The 16,205-nt window shown below is 37.6% G+C and overlaps 1 protein-coding gene across 1 annotated transcript in view; it reads right to left on the minus strand.

Annotated features, from left to right (window-relative positions):
- Window positions 1-2,509: 2,509 nt before the first annotated feature.
- Window positions 2,510-16,205, minus strand: part of LOC142143840 (ventricular zone-expressed PH domain-containing protein homolog 1-like) — a 50,779-nt gene continuing 37,083 nt past the window's right edge. The window contains exon 3 of the mRNA XM_075202050.1: window positions 2,510-3,507. Coding sequence (XP_075058151.1) covers window positions 3,271-3,507 — 237 coding nt within the window. The 3' untranslated portion in view covers window positions 2,510-3,270. The remainder of the gene's footprint in view (window positions 3,508-16,205) is intronic.

Here is a 16,205-nt window from a genome sequence, read left to right on the forward strand (position 1 = left end):
ACAACTTTAAAGAATCTTTATAGGCTCCATTTTTTACTGAAGACCCCCCACCCCAAAGGATTTTATATGGCAGCTGAATGGACAGTAAGTGTCAGCAATCAAGATGACCTCTGCAGTTGTTTGGGGGGTGGTACCTCTCTAACAACCCACTGTTCTGCCAGCTGGTTGAGGGGGTTTATAGCAAAAATATAAATGGATGCTAAAAATCTCCTTTAAAGAGCACATAAATGTCCTTTCTAGCTTGATGATAATTGTATATAATGTTACTGGTAACAAACATTACATTCAAAACATTATCATTTAGTTTAGTATTTAATGGTACATCAAGTAAATGTCTAGCCTTTACAGTAAAAATAAAGCAAACTCACTGTTGAGCATTAATTTACATAAAAGCCAAAGTGTTTATGAGACAAGTACTATACATGAAGTAACTACAGTGTTTAAATTTAATTAAATCGGTTCGGCCTGTTTTCTGTCTCACATATTTGCTGAGAGTTGCCACATGTAATAGCTGCTTACAATGGTGGAACTTTTCTTGTAAGATGTTGAGACAGCCTGAGTCTGAACTATAGATTTAGGCTTAATATGTTCAGCCTTTGTATAAGAGATGTGGGATGTGCAAATATTCCATTATGCTTTGATTTTACTTAGGTATCATTATCATCATCATTTATTTATATAGCACCACTAATTCCGCAGTGCTGTACAGAGGACTCACTCACATCAGTCCCTGCCCCATTAGGGCTTACAGTCTAAATTCCCTAACACACACACACACGTTAATTTGTTAGCAGCCAATTAACCTACCAGTATATTTTTGGAGTGTGGGAGGAAACCGGAGCACCCGGAGGAAACCCACGCAAAAACGGGGAGAACATACAAACTCCACACAGATAAGGCCATGTTAGGAATTGAACTCATGAGCCCAGGGCTGTAAGGCAGAAGTGCTAACCACTAAGCCACCGTAGGTATGTCAGACTTTAGAGAGAACAGTGTGTTACCTCATAAAGATTTGGATACTCTAAACAAAAAATAAGTCCTGGAGTGATTAGGTTGGGGGTGACAACATGATATATAATGTTGAAGCCATTCAGATAAATCTAGGAGTCAGCCTGACCATCTACGGAGTAATGTAAGGATGAACCTATTAAGGTCCAATAAGATAAGAGCCAGAAATGCATTATGCCATTCCCAGCTAGTTCCTTCAATATGACCCCGCAGATTAGTTCTTTGGCTCTGGCTTGTCAGTGCCTAAATAGTCCTACAGGATACTTGTAAAGAATTATCTACACTGAAACCAGATATGTCCAAAATAGCATTATGCAGAAAAATATTACAGGAGAACTCAAGGCTCCAAAAACAAAGTTCATATAAGCCCCCCTAAGATAATTAGTGGAATCATAAAGCCAGGTCTGATGAGAGGGAACTGGGGCCCAAGTGTGATCACTTTGTGGGGCCCCTCCAATGTACTGCATGTGCAGCCTTAGCAAAAAGCCAGTGGTGTTCATGCTTCCTGTGGGGGTATGACCATGCGCCATCCTCCAGGTTTTTGTGCACATTGTATCAGCAACAGTCTAGGAGGAAAGTGACCATCTGGGTCATTAGGAAGCTATTGGTCTATGCAGTTCCTCCTCCAAATGAGCCTGATGGATCTGTGGATGGACTAATCGGGCCAAAGATACCTTTGTACCACTGCTCTTCACACCCATACAAAGGGTCCCTTGACCAGCATTTTTGATATTCACCAGATACTCAACCCTGTGGTCACTTCATTTTGTGTATTCTCCAAGCTGCATTCTCTAGAGAATGTTAGCACTGAACAAACATGAAGGTGTAAGATCTATTTTATGAAACGTAAAATAGGTGTGACTCAGCTCAAAATCCTCTTTGGTCATGATATATACCCTGATGGGCTTAGATGTCTGCCAAACTGTATGGGTGTGTGGAACAAGATGGAGTTTGCAGTCAGAGAGGAGTTTGGATGAGTGCATTCCTTGCAAAGTAAGAAGTAGGCATATTAGTCCACCTAGTTTTATGGAGCAGTGCAAAACCAAGATATAATTTTGCTGAGTGTGTTTTGTGGAATAAGATAAGGATGTAGAGAGTACACACTTTTAGGGATGTTCCTTGTTGTGCAGAGAGGAGCCCAAACATTGCTACTCTGCATTTTGTGCTTTGCGGCTTTAGCAAAGAACTGCATTTCGTGGAGCACTTATATCTTCAAACGCCCAAGTGGAACATGTAACAATGTCCACCGACTCTAATGTTTAGTTTAAGATATAGATGAGGCTAAACCAAGCAGTTTTTTAGACTAAAACGGAAACATTTTATGTAATGAAAGAGGTGATTTAAAAGTAACAGGAGGTGGTTTTATTGTGACAGTTACCTGTTTGCAATTGTGGGCATCTCAGATATACTTCCTTTACTCAAACCTAGGACCCTTCTAGTTTGCAATAGGTTTTTGTTTTTTTCTTTCCATCAGTTTTCTCAAGTAATTAGGGTACAGAAAATAAAAATGGAGGGGAGGTTAAACAATGAATAAAGGTAAAGGGGTACAGAAAGCAGTAGTATTTCTTGAGAATGGTGAGAGGTGTGTGCCTTTATGTGCATGGGGCAGATCATCTAGTTGTGCCTGTGCAAAACCAAGAAGTCTTACTGCTCTGCCCTATGGTGTGATGTGACTTGTTCAATTAGGTGCGAATAGCCTCCAAGTTCCATAGGACAACTTACTTTGCAAATTCTCCATGACCAGGGGCCTGGATAATTTGTCAAGCAGGGAATTCCCAACGTGTATATCCTGCAAAAGGAAGTATCCCCTAGATTGGGGAAGCATTGTTCTACTACTTGAGGAGAATGGAGTTTTGTCTAAAATTCCTTTGTCAGCTGGAGTTCTCTTTTAAGTTTCATACATGAAAGTTTAAATAGTGTCACCACCATTAAATTATTTTTAATATTTCTCATATATCTATTTACACAGTTGTGCTTTTATTTATTGTTTTTCCCCCCAATAGAATCAGAAGGATATTGGATGCTAATTAATTTAGTGCTGTAACTACAAAGTTACTGATGATTTAACAATAAAGTCATGTAACCAAACAATATCAAGTTATATTGTATTGATAAAAGAACATAGAACCACAGAATCTCTGTTACATCTTTTTGGTATGTTCTGGTCCTAGAAAGTTTGTCCCAGTTTCCTCTACATCCTGGACATATCTGCTACCAAGACATGGAGTGCTTTTGACAGTAAGAACAGAAATGAATATAACATTACAAGTAAGTGGTAGCCTCTCGGCTCTCTCTCTCTTTGGCTTGGGCAACAGCTACATTGATGCACTGCAGCCACTCTTCTGCGTTCTTCTCGTCCTTTGCTTTGAAGACATATGTCTTGTTATCTGTGAAGATTTCAAAGGCCCGAGGAAGGCTCTGATCCCGGCGTTTCTTAGCCACAGCTTTGACACTCTGAACTTTGCTCAGCTCAATGGGACTATCATCAGGATCATCTTTCTGGGGGGAAAAAAATAATGAGACTTGCATTTGCTTACTACAATATATGCATTTATTACAAACAAACAAAGAGGTTATATCAAAAAGTTTGACAAAGAACTAAAGGGGGCGCAGGGGTGTGACTGCTACAGGGCCTGGAAGTGAGGGGCCCCAGCAACGGAAATGGCACCTGGTGGTTGGTCTATCTCTGTAATAAAATGTATACTTGTCTGATAATTCTATTGTAAATTATTTTGTACTGATCAAAATGAGATGTAGCTAAAGATCACGTCTGCTTGTATGGACCAATGACATCCACAGTATCACAGCCACTAAATGTAATATAGAGACTATGCATTGCTGAATGCACAATTTTTTTTTAAAAAAATAAATGTGGTCCAGAGAGCAATTACATTCCAGCCATTCACAGCAGCAAAACAAATAAACAAACATCACAGCTTCACTTTCCCATAATAGATTGTTCCCTCAAACAAATTCTATAAAAGATGGTTTGTTTGAAGCAAGCATTACAATGAGGCACAACTGCTATTAATTCTGCAACATAAACATTGTTCTACTGGTTCTTAAAAATGATTGTGGGCAGACAATTCCATCAGTGGTCAGAAGAGAGGCCACTGCATAACTATCATAGGACACTATTTGTTTGCAATAAACCGGATAACTAAAACATCATGAAATTATGTAAAGAGGCCCATGTTTACAGTGCATTTTAATAACCATTATCAGCCAGGAAATAGTTTGAGTATTATAAAAACAAATTTAAATACAGAAAATCAGTAACTGTAATAAAGAATAGAAAGCATCACTTCATAGAACTGCCAGCACACAATCACATTGTCTGAATTCCTGAAACGCTGCATTTTACAATGATAATTTTTGTTGGCCAGTAAGTAGCTTATTTAGTTAAATATAAAACAATAAAATCAGTTACAATTATACTTCATTAAGCGTTTAGGACCCGGAGCATAAAAGACAGAACATTATTTCCTGTGATTTCAGCACTACTTATGCCAAGTCTCAGCTTGGCTCTTAGTGTGATGGTTTGTGAAATCCTCTGCAAAGCTATAATGAAAAACTGAATAAACTTCTATCTGTCAAGAAAGTACTTGGGGCTGTCAAAACAGGGAAGCGAGCCACAGAGACTATTTACAAAAATCTGTCCAGTCATTCATTTCTAATATTTGGGTCTTAGATCATTTCTTCTATCCTTATGAAATTCCCACTGCAAAGCTAAAAGCGTGAGATGCAGCCCACATGATGTATTGAAGATTCTAGGTACTGTTAGCAGTTCTACACCTGAGGATCAAAGTAAGAGTTTAGGAGTATAGGGAATCAGAAGCTGCCCCGAGTATCTAGTATCCTGATTATGTAGGGCTCTGAATGCCAATAGGCCAATAGTGAAACAGATTTGCCATCTTACAGGTAGCCAGTGAAAGGACTGGAGAACAGGTGTTATGTAGAAGAAATAGGGCAGGTTAGTTAGCAGCTTGGCTGCTGCATTTTGTACCAGCTGCAGGCGAAGTAATTCTTTTTTCTGGGAGACCCAGGTGGAGTACATTGCAGTGGTCCAAGTGTGAGTGTAGGAAGATCTTCTGGGATGATCAAATGCTTAATTCTGGCAATGTTCTTCAGATGATGACATGAAGATCTGATCACAGCTGACACCTGGGGGTATATTTATCAAACTGCGGGTTTGAAAAAGTGTAGGTGTTGCCTATAGTAACCAATCAGATTCTAGATGTCATTTTTAGAATGTACTAAATAAATGCTAGCTAGAATCTGATTGGTTGCCATAGGCAACATCTCCACTTTTTTCAAACCCGCAGGGGGTGTTTAAATGTCAAGCCACAATTGAGAATAACACAAAGATTCCGCATATGATCAGAGTTTGGCAACTCAGAACCCCCATGCTTAAGCCCAGTTGGTTACAACAGCTGCAGTTTTGTAATTTGATGGTGAGCTCCCATCATAAGAACCTCTGTTTTATCAGGATTCAACCTCAGACAACTGGTTTTCAACCATTCTTGGAGCATAGCTAGACAGTCATTGTAGATTGATATTGGGTTTATAGTAACAGGAGCATAGGGCATACATAATGCAAATAGCATGGGAGTCCTGTAGAACGCTGCATGGCAAGGCCACTGGTACAGATGAAATACTTCTGAAGCCATTGCCTGTAAGTAACAATTTGAACCATCTAAGGACTGTGCCTTACAGTCCACAGACATTCTTCGGGTCCTCTATTAGAATTCCATGGAATAACTTGTGTGAAGACCAGAGGAGTCATTGCACAGAGAAGTTCTTGACATAGGTGTGAGAGTTTGTCATTGACCCACACATTGAAATTTCAGGACAAGCCATATTGTATGCTCTAAGACTAGACTACTAACAATGTATTCAATGCTCATCCTCTCATCTCCAGGGTGGAGATAGATGTGAAGGCCTCTGAAATTGAAACCTACAGTGCTCCGGGCAGCAGTACCTCTACTGACTTAGTTATTCCCCCCTGAGTGGGCCATAAGTTTAAATTTATTTTTAAAGCAGATAGCCACTCCACTTCTCATGTGGTCCTGACTTGAGCAGTGGCTGGGACTGCAGCTTCCAAAATAGGGGCTGCATTGTCATTCAACCAGGTCTCCATAATACATGCTAGATCTGAATCAATAAAGTCAGCAATTGTAGCAGTCTTGTTTCTTGATCTGGCATTACAGTGGACTGATCCTGATTGAGCAAACCATATCTATTCACTGGAAGGGTCGCAAACTGCAAAGCAGAAATCTGCATTGCAACTACTCTAGTTTGATATCAGTCTATGAAGATGGTGGGTGCAGAAGTTTGTACTATCCAGCAGAAGAGTACAACTATATCCATATAGATACATGTTTATATATATAATACACACATATATATATATATATATATATATATATATATATATATATTTATATATATATATATATATATATATATACTCATATAAAACAACTGAAGCGCCAAACATAGTGTGGTTCAGTAAACAGTAAAGTAAATTAGAATTCCATATAGGTATCCGCGTACCTAAAAAAAGGTACCTCAAAAATTCATACGTAGGCGATCACTCCAATGGCATATTAAAACTCAAGCAAAACAGAATGCAACAGTATAGTGCATTTTATCCAAATTATTAAAGTTGCCAGAAATTACGCAGATATTTTTAATATAAAAAAAATAGTATGTAAAGCAAATTAATGCCCGTACATTAAAAAATAAAAACAACAGCTTATCTGAAAACAGTATTTTACAAGCAGGTGATCCCAGGAATCGGCTCGCTGGCCAGAAAAACAGTCTCCACATCAGGCTCAGTGACTTCCAGATGATCCCTTGACGCGTTTGGTTGAATGACTTTTTCAAAAAGGTTGTATTCAAATATAAGCAATCCAGAGTTTTTATAGTCCAAAGAGTCTACCATGAACCAATCAAGTGCATAAACAAACTTGCGGTGGATCCGCCAAAGGAAACTCATATCCCCTATGTACACATGTCTAGTTCCGCCAGTACTTTCTGATGTCACATCCACCCTCATTTGTACGATCTCCCGAAACCAGAGAGATCATAAAAAACTTTATACACAGTGAGTAAAACTTAACAAGGTACATCTTCGCCAGGGCCGGACTGGCCATCTGGCACATGCCAGAAAGGCCGATGGTCAGATGGGCCGGTCTGGTCAGTCGGTGCATGTTGTACTGACAGCGTACACTGTGCACTGACACAGCGTGCACTGACTGCCTGGTGGCTGGCTCCTCCCCAGGAACCAGCCACCAGATCACATGGGCAGCGCTGCGCGCTGCACTGTCGGGTCTGCCGGGTCTGAGGAGCGTGGAACAGAAGAAGAAAGAAGACAGAAACAGGAGGAGAAAAGAAGATGAAAAGGTAAGTACAGTAAAACGCAGGGGGGGGGGAGATAGCGGGTGACGGATGCCACACAGAAAGCTGGAAAAGGGGGAAGAGTATTGCACACAGAAAACAGGAAAAGGGGGGAGAGAATGGCACACAGAAAACAGGAAAAGGGGGGAGAGAATGTCACACAGAAAGCTGGAAAATGGGGGAGAGAATGGCACACAGAAAACAGGATAAGGGGGGAGAGAATGGCACACAGAAAACAGGAAAAGGGGGGAGAGAATGGCACACAGAAAGCTGGAAAAGGGGTAGAGAATGGCACACAGAAAACAGGATAAGGGGGGAGAGAATGGCACACAGAAAACAGGAAAAGGGGGGAGAGAATGGCACACAGAAAGCTGGAAAAGGGGGAAAAGAATAGCACACAGAAAGCAGGAAAAAGGGGAAGAGAATGGGACACAAAAAGCAGGAAAAGGGGGAAGAGAATGGGACATAGAAAGCAGGAAAAGGGGGAAGAGAATGGCATGCGGAAAACAGGAAAAGGGGGGAGAGAATGGTACACAGAAAAAGGAAAAGGGGGGACAGAATGGCACACAGAAAAAAGGAAAGGGGGGACAGAATGGCACACAGAAAAAGGGAAAGGGGGGACAGAATGGCACACAGAAAAAGGGAAAGGGGGGACAGAATGGCACACAGAAAATGGTGAAACGGGGGGGGAAGGATGGCACACAGAAAGCAGGGGGGGTGAGAAAAGTGAGGATGCCACACAGGGGGGAGGGAGAGAAGAGAAAGGATGCCACACGAGGGGAGGGGGGGTGCTGTATATTCCTACTGGATATTTATATAACCTCACATTTTATGCAAATGTAATTTAGTGTTGTTAATATGTTTACTCTGTGGCATAATATGATTTGGGGCACTACTGTATGGCATAATATGATTTGGGGGCACTACTGTATGGCATAATATGATTTGGGGGCACTATTGAGGTATAATATCAACCGGGGCAGTATTGTGATATAATATAATTTGGGGGCACTATTGTATGAACTGGGGCACTATTGTGGCATAATATGATTTGGGGGCTATTAATTGAAAGTGGGGCTGTTTGGGAAAAAAATAGCATCTATTTATTAAATGTGAATAGGAATTATTTAATGGCATTGATGGTTGGGGGAAATAGGTATATTTCTTAAACCTAAATGGGATTTAATTTATTGTTGGGGCTGTTTGGAAGGAGGTATATAGGTTTATTAAACGTGAATACTAGTATTTTAATGTTTAGACTGGAGGGAGGCCTAATTATAAACATGGGTTGCATTGATTAAACACCAGGGCTGGTTGGAGGTTTCTAAATTACATGTACCCATTTTTTTTCCAAATAGGGCCTCCAGCATTCGAGGATCCAGACAAGCAGCAACTAAAGACACCAGCAACCACAGGTGGTGTAAGTGACAGGAACACTGGTGGGGAAGTCCCGAATTTTGGTGACTGTCTCGTTTAGTGAGATTTGATCAGAATACAAGGACAGTTGGGAGGTAAGTCCCACTTCACAATGTACTGCTTGTGAAGGCAAAGCTGCGTGCACCTAACAGTAGTGCACACAGTATTGCCTGTGTATTTGTCTAACATTGTGTCTAATATGATAACCTTGTTACATAATAGGGGCCCCCTGTCTTAAATAACCCAGGCCCCCCGAGCGTTAATCCAGCTCTGGTTAGCAGGAGGAATCTGATAGTTGCTCCCAGGCCCTGGATAGGACACAGCCTGCAGAGCAAGCCGAGGAGCTCTAGGTCTCACAAGATTTGGTAATCTCGTGAGACAAAGAGCTTCCCTGCTCACTCTACAGGAAGTTCCCACCCTTATGGATGTCTGTAGCACCAGAAGCATAGATAAGTACAGTGGGCTGGGGGTGTCATAATGTGCCTGGGGAGATGGCGTGATGTGGCTGGGAGGGCGTGATAAATGTAATGTTTTATTATAATGTATGTATCAATGCCCCATGTTGGCCACACCCACAACACAATGTGGCCACGCCCTTTTCGGGGGCCGCCGCTGAGCGGCGGCACACAATTTTTTTTCTTCTAGTCCTGAGGTGGGCCTGTGTACTTTAAATGCCAGGACTGATTTTTAGTCCCAGTCCGGCCCTGATCCTCGCTATCCCCATTGCCATATCCTCACTAGTTAGCATGAAAGGATATTCATTAGCAGATCAATTAGACGCCATTTTGTTGATAAAAATTGCATACCAGCAGCCATTATTTTAAATGTTAAATAAATACAATCATGATACCACTACAGAACTGCTTTGTCACATGATTCCATATAAAATGTAATGTATCCATATAATAAATAAATCATCAATAAATATGCTAATAAAATACATACATGATTAATATATAATTAGCCCTATTTTTAAATAATAATAAATACAAAAATATCTATAGAAATAACATACATGATTATTACATAAATAAGACCATATTGCAACACTACTTCATTGGCGAATACAAATATTCCTATAAAAACATTTTACATAATCCATTCATAATCCATCCTAACTAATACATAACCTCCAATTCATAAATGTAATATATCTATAAGAGAAGAACCTAAAAACAAGAATAAAAAAGAGAAGATAAATAAATGTTAGAAACTATTATATAAAAGCTGCTATCTCAAATGCCTCATTTAAACCTAAAAGTGCTAAAGTGCCTAGCTTAAAAATCTGATACATCTCTCGGAGGGCCAGTTTAATGGCAAAATCCCCTCTGTAGGTTCAAGTGTAACATGCTGCAAATTTTAAAACACTCAGATCCCCATTATGATGTAAAGAAAAATGTCTTGAAACTGAATGTGCATCTGATTAATTTCTGATTGACCGCACATGTTCTTGAATACGCAATTTAAGCATCCTCTAGTTTTACCAATGTACTTGAAATGACATGGGCATTCAGGCAGATAAATTGCTGAAGTAACTTGACAGTTAATCTGACCATGTATCTTAAATTCAGTATTGTTGGAGGAGTCATAAAAGGTTTTATTATTCGTATCAACCAATTTACACACATTACAGCTGGAGCATCTAAAACAACTATTAGTAAATATAGATAAAAATGTTTCCCTTCCATCTTTTTTTCCTTCTCTTAATAAACTCAGTGCTAGCAAGGTCTTAAGATTTTTCGTTCTCTTAAATATAATATCCGGTTTATCTGGTACTATAGGACCTAATACCAGGTCCATTTTAATAATGCGCCAATGTTTATTGAGGAAGTGTTTGATCTTTTTATCCTCTATATTATATTTCATTATAAAAGGAATTATTTTCTTCCGATATTTCATAAATCTTTAGTTAATTATTATCTTTAATCTCTTAAATTAAGTCCAGAAAATATATACACTTAGCACTCGTATGTGTGAAATTTAAATTATACTCATTATCCCCATATATTGAATAGGTTTATCAAGATTATTTTCAAGGCTATCCCAGATTAATAAAATATCATCATGTATCTCCTGTAAAAATCAATGTCTTCCTTAAAAGGATTATCTGAATAAATAAAATCTAGCTCCCACTTCCCCATAATACGACAAAGCTAAGGGCAAAGGTTGTGCCCATAGCCGTGCCACAGATTTGGATAAAAAAAAGTTTCCAAAAACTTAAAATAGTTATGTAAAAGAATGAACCACACAATTTCACATATAAAATTCCTATGACCACTGGTGATGTTTGGATCTAATTCTAAAATTGATTTTATAGCATCAATTCCTTTAGAATGACCAATTGAGGTATATAAGGCCTGAACATCAATATTTACCCATCTGTAACTGTTTTTCCATTCCAAAGTGCCCAATAAATGTAATAAGAAAGTTGTATCTTTAAGATAAGCTGGCAAATCGACCATATATTTTTTCAAGAATAAATCTATGTATTGGGAAGCAAATGATTTCAAAGAATTAATCCCGGCTATTATAGGTCTCTGCGGGGGATTAACTAAAGATTTATGAAATATCGGAAGAAAATAATTCCTTTTATAATGAAATATAATATAGAGGATAAAAAGATCAAACACTTCCTCAATAAACATTGGCGCATTATTAAAATGGACCTGGTATTAGGTCCTATAGTACCAGATAAACCGGATATTATATTTAAGAGAACGAAAAATCTTAAGACCTCGTTAGCACCAAATTTATTAAGAGAAAGAAAAAAAGATGGAAGGGAAACACTTTTATCTAAATTTACTAATGGTTATTTTAGATGCTCCAGCTGTAATGTGTGTAAAGTGGTTGATACGAATAATAAAACCTTTTATTATTCCTCCAACAATAATGAATTTAAGATATATGGTCAGATTAACTGTCAAGTTACTTCAGTAATTTATCTGCTAGAATGCCCATGTCATTTAAAGTACATTGGTGAAACTAAGAGGATGCTTAAATTGCGTATTCAAGAAATGTGCGGGCAATCAGAAATAAATCAGATGCACATTCAGTTTCAAGACATTTTCCTTTATATCATAATGGGGAACTGTGTGTTTTAGAATTTAAGGGAATTGAGCATGTTACATTTGAACCTAGAAGGGGAGTATCTTGCCATTAAACTGGCCTGCCAAGAGATGAATCGGATTTTTAAGCTAAACACTTTAGCACCTTTAGGTTTAAATGAGGCATTTGAGATAGCACCTTTTATATAATAATGTCTAACATTTATTTATCTTCTCTTTTTTATTCTTGTTTTTAGGTTCTTCTCGAATAGTTATATTACATTTATGAATTGGAGGTTATGTATTAGTTAGGATGGATTATGAATGGATTATGTAAAATGTTTTTATCAGAATATTTGTATTCGCCAATGAAGTAGTGTTGCAATATGGTCTTATTTATGTAATAATCATGTATGTTATTGCTACAGATATTTTTGTATTTATTATTAATTAAAAATAGGACTGATTATATTTTAATCATGTATGTATTTTATTAGCATATTTATTGATGATTTATTTATTAAATGAATACATAAGCCTTCTTTTTATATATTTCTGGTACGCTTACTCACAATTGGTGTGTGTAGTGGGGTGGTGGTATCCACAATATTTTTATCATGATAACACACTATGTGTGATTTTTTTATGTTTTTCCTGAATCATATATTGGGTCCAAACGTCTGAGGAACGGATTGGATTGAACTTGCTCAACTGACTGATTGACAAGCGCATAGTTCTCCGTACAGCTGGTACGCACATAAGGATTATACTTAGGATTCTCACACTATTAGGCGCCTTCCTCTCACTGTTTGCAAATAGATGTGTGCGTGTGTGTGTGTGTGCGTGTGTGTGTGTGTTTGTCAACAAGACCACATATAATCTGCATTATAATGTATACTTACAATCAATATTGCTATATAATCGTTTTTTCAAACAATAAACATATTTTTAACTCAAATCCAGTGACCTCTCTTTTTAATGCCAATTAACTGCATTATCTTAGGAAATGTTTCTAGATGTATCCGTCTATCCAGTTGTTATACTCTCTAAATATGCCTTATAGATCCAGGACAACTAATACAATTATATATAACAAAGATTTATATTTAATGGGATCATTTAGATTTACAGTTCAAATGTAATAAACTTTCAAAGAAACCATTTTAGTTTGAAATCAGAGTGTAAACCGTGGAGAGTAAGAGTGTTTAACTTGTAGATCCACCGCATTTCTAACTTGGCCAATCTAGCATTAATATCTTTGTCTAGTCTATATAAGCAAAAAATAAACTACAAATTATAAATTGTTGATTGTGTTATCAAGTATTAATATCAGTGTTCTTATAATTTTTGAATCAAGAGATATTCATACGTTTTTAATAATATGAAGAGAAGGCTAAGATTGCTATTGGTCAAACATATCACATGACTAATAGTGCTGATATTTATCTTAATTTTTAAAATACTTTAGGGAAGTTAGAGAATATATATTGGTTCATACATATGGATTTTATATTTTTGCTTTTTAAATGATTTGTTTGTTATGAATGTCATTTAAACTTTATGGACTATGAAATGGACAACAGGATGCGGTTATGACATGCCTTGAAAAAGACCTTTGGATTGAAACGCATCCGCTAGACCTCTCCAGACCACCCAAGGACCTTCACCCCGCTGATCTTACACTACAGCTGCTTTTTGAAACCCTAACAAAACCACTTCATGCAAATAAGATCTGCAAGGTTTGGTACAGATGACCTAAATGTTATTTTAGAGAGACCATACCTGCCTTTTACTAGTAATATTAAATCTCCCTCTGAAGTCTTCCCTTGAATGGAGATCTATGCACTTATCTTCATTGATAGAGTAAGCAGACTTAACTAATGGGTTATTTGGAAGACATCTTTTCTCCAAAGAAAAATTTCACAGAGTATCATTTATATGGACTTTCTATGTTTGGACTGAGATGTATGTCTGCAATTATGTTATAAATTTACACACAATATTGGTATACACATACTATTAGATCTTATCTAATAGTGGGGGGTGAAACATTACATTACAAACATATACAATACAAGCTGTGATACTGATTATAGAGCGCTCTAAAGTGATTTTTTTTCCCCACAACATTTGAAGAATTTTGAGTTAGTGAAATTGCTAAAGGATAATTTAGATTTATTTTATTTATAAATATATATTTCTGACAAGTTTAAAATTGCATGCTTTCTCTTAATGTGACCCATCCTATCCAGTAGAAATATAAAATACTTTGATATAGACAAGCATATGGCTAGGTAAAGTTATGTATGATCTATGTATTATATCATATATTCCCCTGTAGCTTCCACTGTTTTTCTCTTGTGTTGGCAGATATACAAGTAATAATATCTAGGAAGTAATTTCAATACATTTGATGTTAGTCACGCTGAAGGTTACTGATTAAATAATGAACAAATAAAACAGCACATATTTTCTTATAGATTGTGTTAGGGCAAAGTGTCCATCCTTCGATTTATAGATAGATGTAGTGTATAAAACTGAGGTAGAGTTTAAGTTAAAAATCCTTCAACAATAGACTTTGAAACCACATTGAAGTCTTATATGGAAGTCCTGTTACTGCTGCATCTTTGATCTGGCTTCTCAGACAGTTGTAAGATTGTCATATGTTCTTTGCATTTTAGTAAACTACATGTCACTGTGGTAGAAAAAGGCAACCTACACTTCTCAACTTTTGTTTGGATAACAACTTCCACCATACTGTAAGTCAGACCATGCTGGAAGATGTACTTCCACATCCGAAGCACCAGAGTAATCTGCTTCACTACATACAAAACGTATAAAAGAGCATCTTTCACCTTCACACATTGCAGGCTGCCATTCATGAAGCAGCTATCTAACCAGTACTCTTCTTACAAGAAATGTCAGCAGCAGTGCACTCCAAAGCTTCTCTATCAACCATGGCAGGAGAATGAGCCAATCCTGGGGCACTCAGGGGTGAGTGTGTATCAAATAGTGGAGGTCCCAGACATCAGACTCCTAACGTGGTAGTTATTTAAATCATTATTATGGATAGGCATCTCGTTTAAAACTATATAGAGTAAATTAATTGTGATTTTTACAGCACAGTAACTTGATTCTAAATGCTTTGTTACATTTCACCTTTACGAAGTTTGTAATACTATTGTGAAGTGCTATTTAAATTAACGGAACAAATAAAAATATGACTATATATAATTAACCACATCTGTTTCACATATTGCATATAGTCATGACTTGACACCCAAGGGGTTCACTATTTTCTTATATGTGTTTTTTTCCCAGTACAGTAGAAGGAAATATGCAGCTGAAAATACAAGCCATATACATTTAGACATTGAAAATGAATAGCTCTTTAATAAATCTCTCATTTCCCCCCAAGGTTGTAGTTTTAAGAACATGCCCTTGTGAACTATGACTTATTAGCCCCCATCAGAGATAATAATTGAATTTCTACAACCTTTTGCAAGGCCAGAGTGTGACGGCGATGCTCACATTCTGTAATTTGTTTAGATTACTGGTTTTGGTGTGTGGTAATTTGAAGCTAAAGAAGGATCTACTGAACATCAAGCAGTAATGTTAACTATGAACCTCAATCACTCACTTACTTGTATTCATTATAGCTGCAGGCACGTCTGCAGTAATAAAAGTGTATAAATATAAGTGTTATATTTGGATGTGCAATATTACTTGTATTACTTGCAATTAAGACATTTATTTTAAATGAAATCATAAGCTATAACAGCAGAGGGTGCGCAAACTAGAGACCCCAAAGCTCTGTAACATATTTAATGTTTATAGTGCTTAATTATACTACTGAGAGCATGAAAGAGAGTGAAATATGGTAGTGCTTTGTACCTTTTACGTAAAATAATAAATCCTCATTACCACATACTTGCCAACTTTTCCTCGTTGGCTTCAGGGAGATCCCGGGGGAAATGGGCGGTGCTTGGCGAATCGCATAATTTTGGCCCCACCCCCTAAACAATTGTCACTATTTTGGTCAATTACAGCAGGGGCGGGGCTAACATGGTGCGATATTTGTGTCATTAAGCTCCCTGCCACTTATCTATTTCGGGGTCGAGAACCAGGAGGTTGCCCTGCTCTCCCGGGAGATCTCCCAGAAATGCGGGAGTCTCCCGGACATTCCGGGAGCGTAGACAACTATGTGTTCAAGAAAAGCAGCTAATGAATCTCTAGAGACTGAAGTGTCTTTTACATTTCTGTCTCCATTACTGAAGTCATGTTGTCTTACCTGTCAGTCTTTGATTAAATATTGGTCTCCATGAAAATGGCCAC

The sequence above is a fragment of the Mixophyes fleayi genome, chromosome 3, assembly GCF_038048845.1.
Source record: "Mixophyes fleayi isolate aMixFle1 chromosome 3, aMixFle1.hap1, whole genome shotgun sequence".
Taxonomy (NCBI): Eukaryota; Metazoa; Chordata; class Amphibia; order Anura; family Limnodynastidae; genus Mixophyes; species Mixophyes fleayi.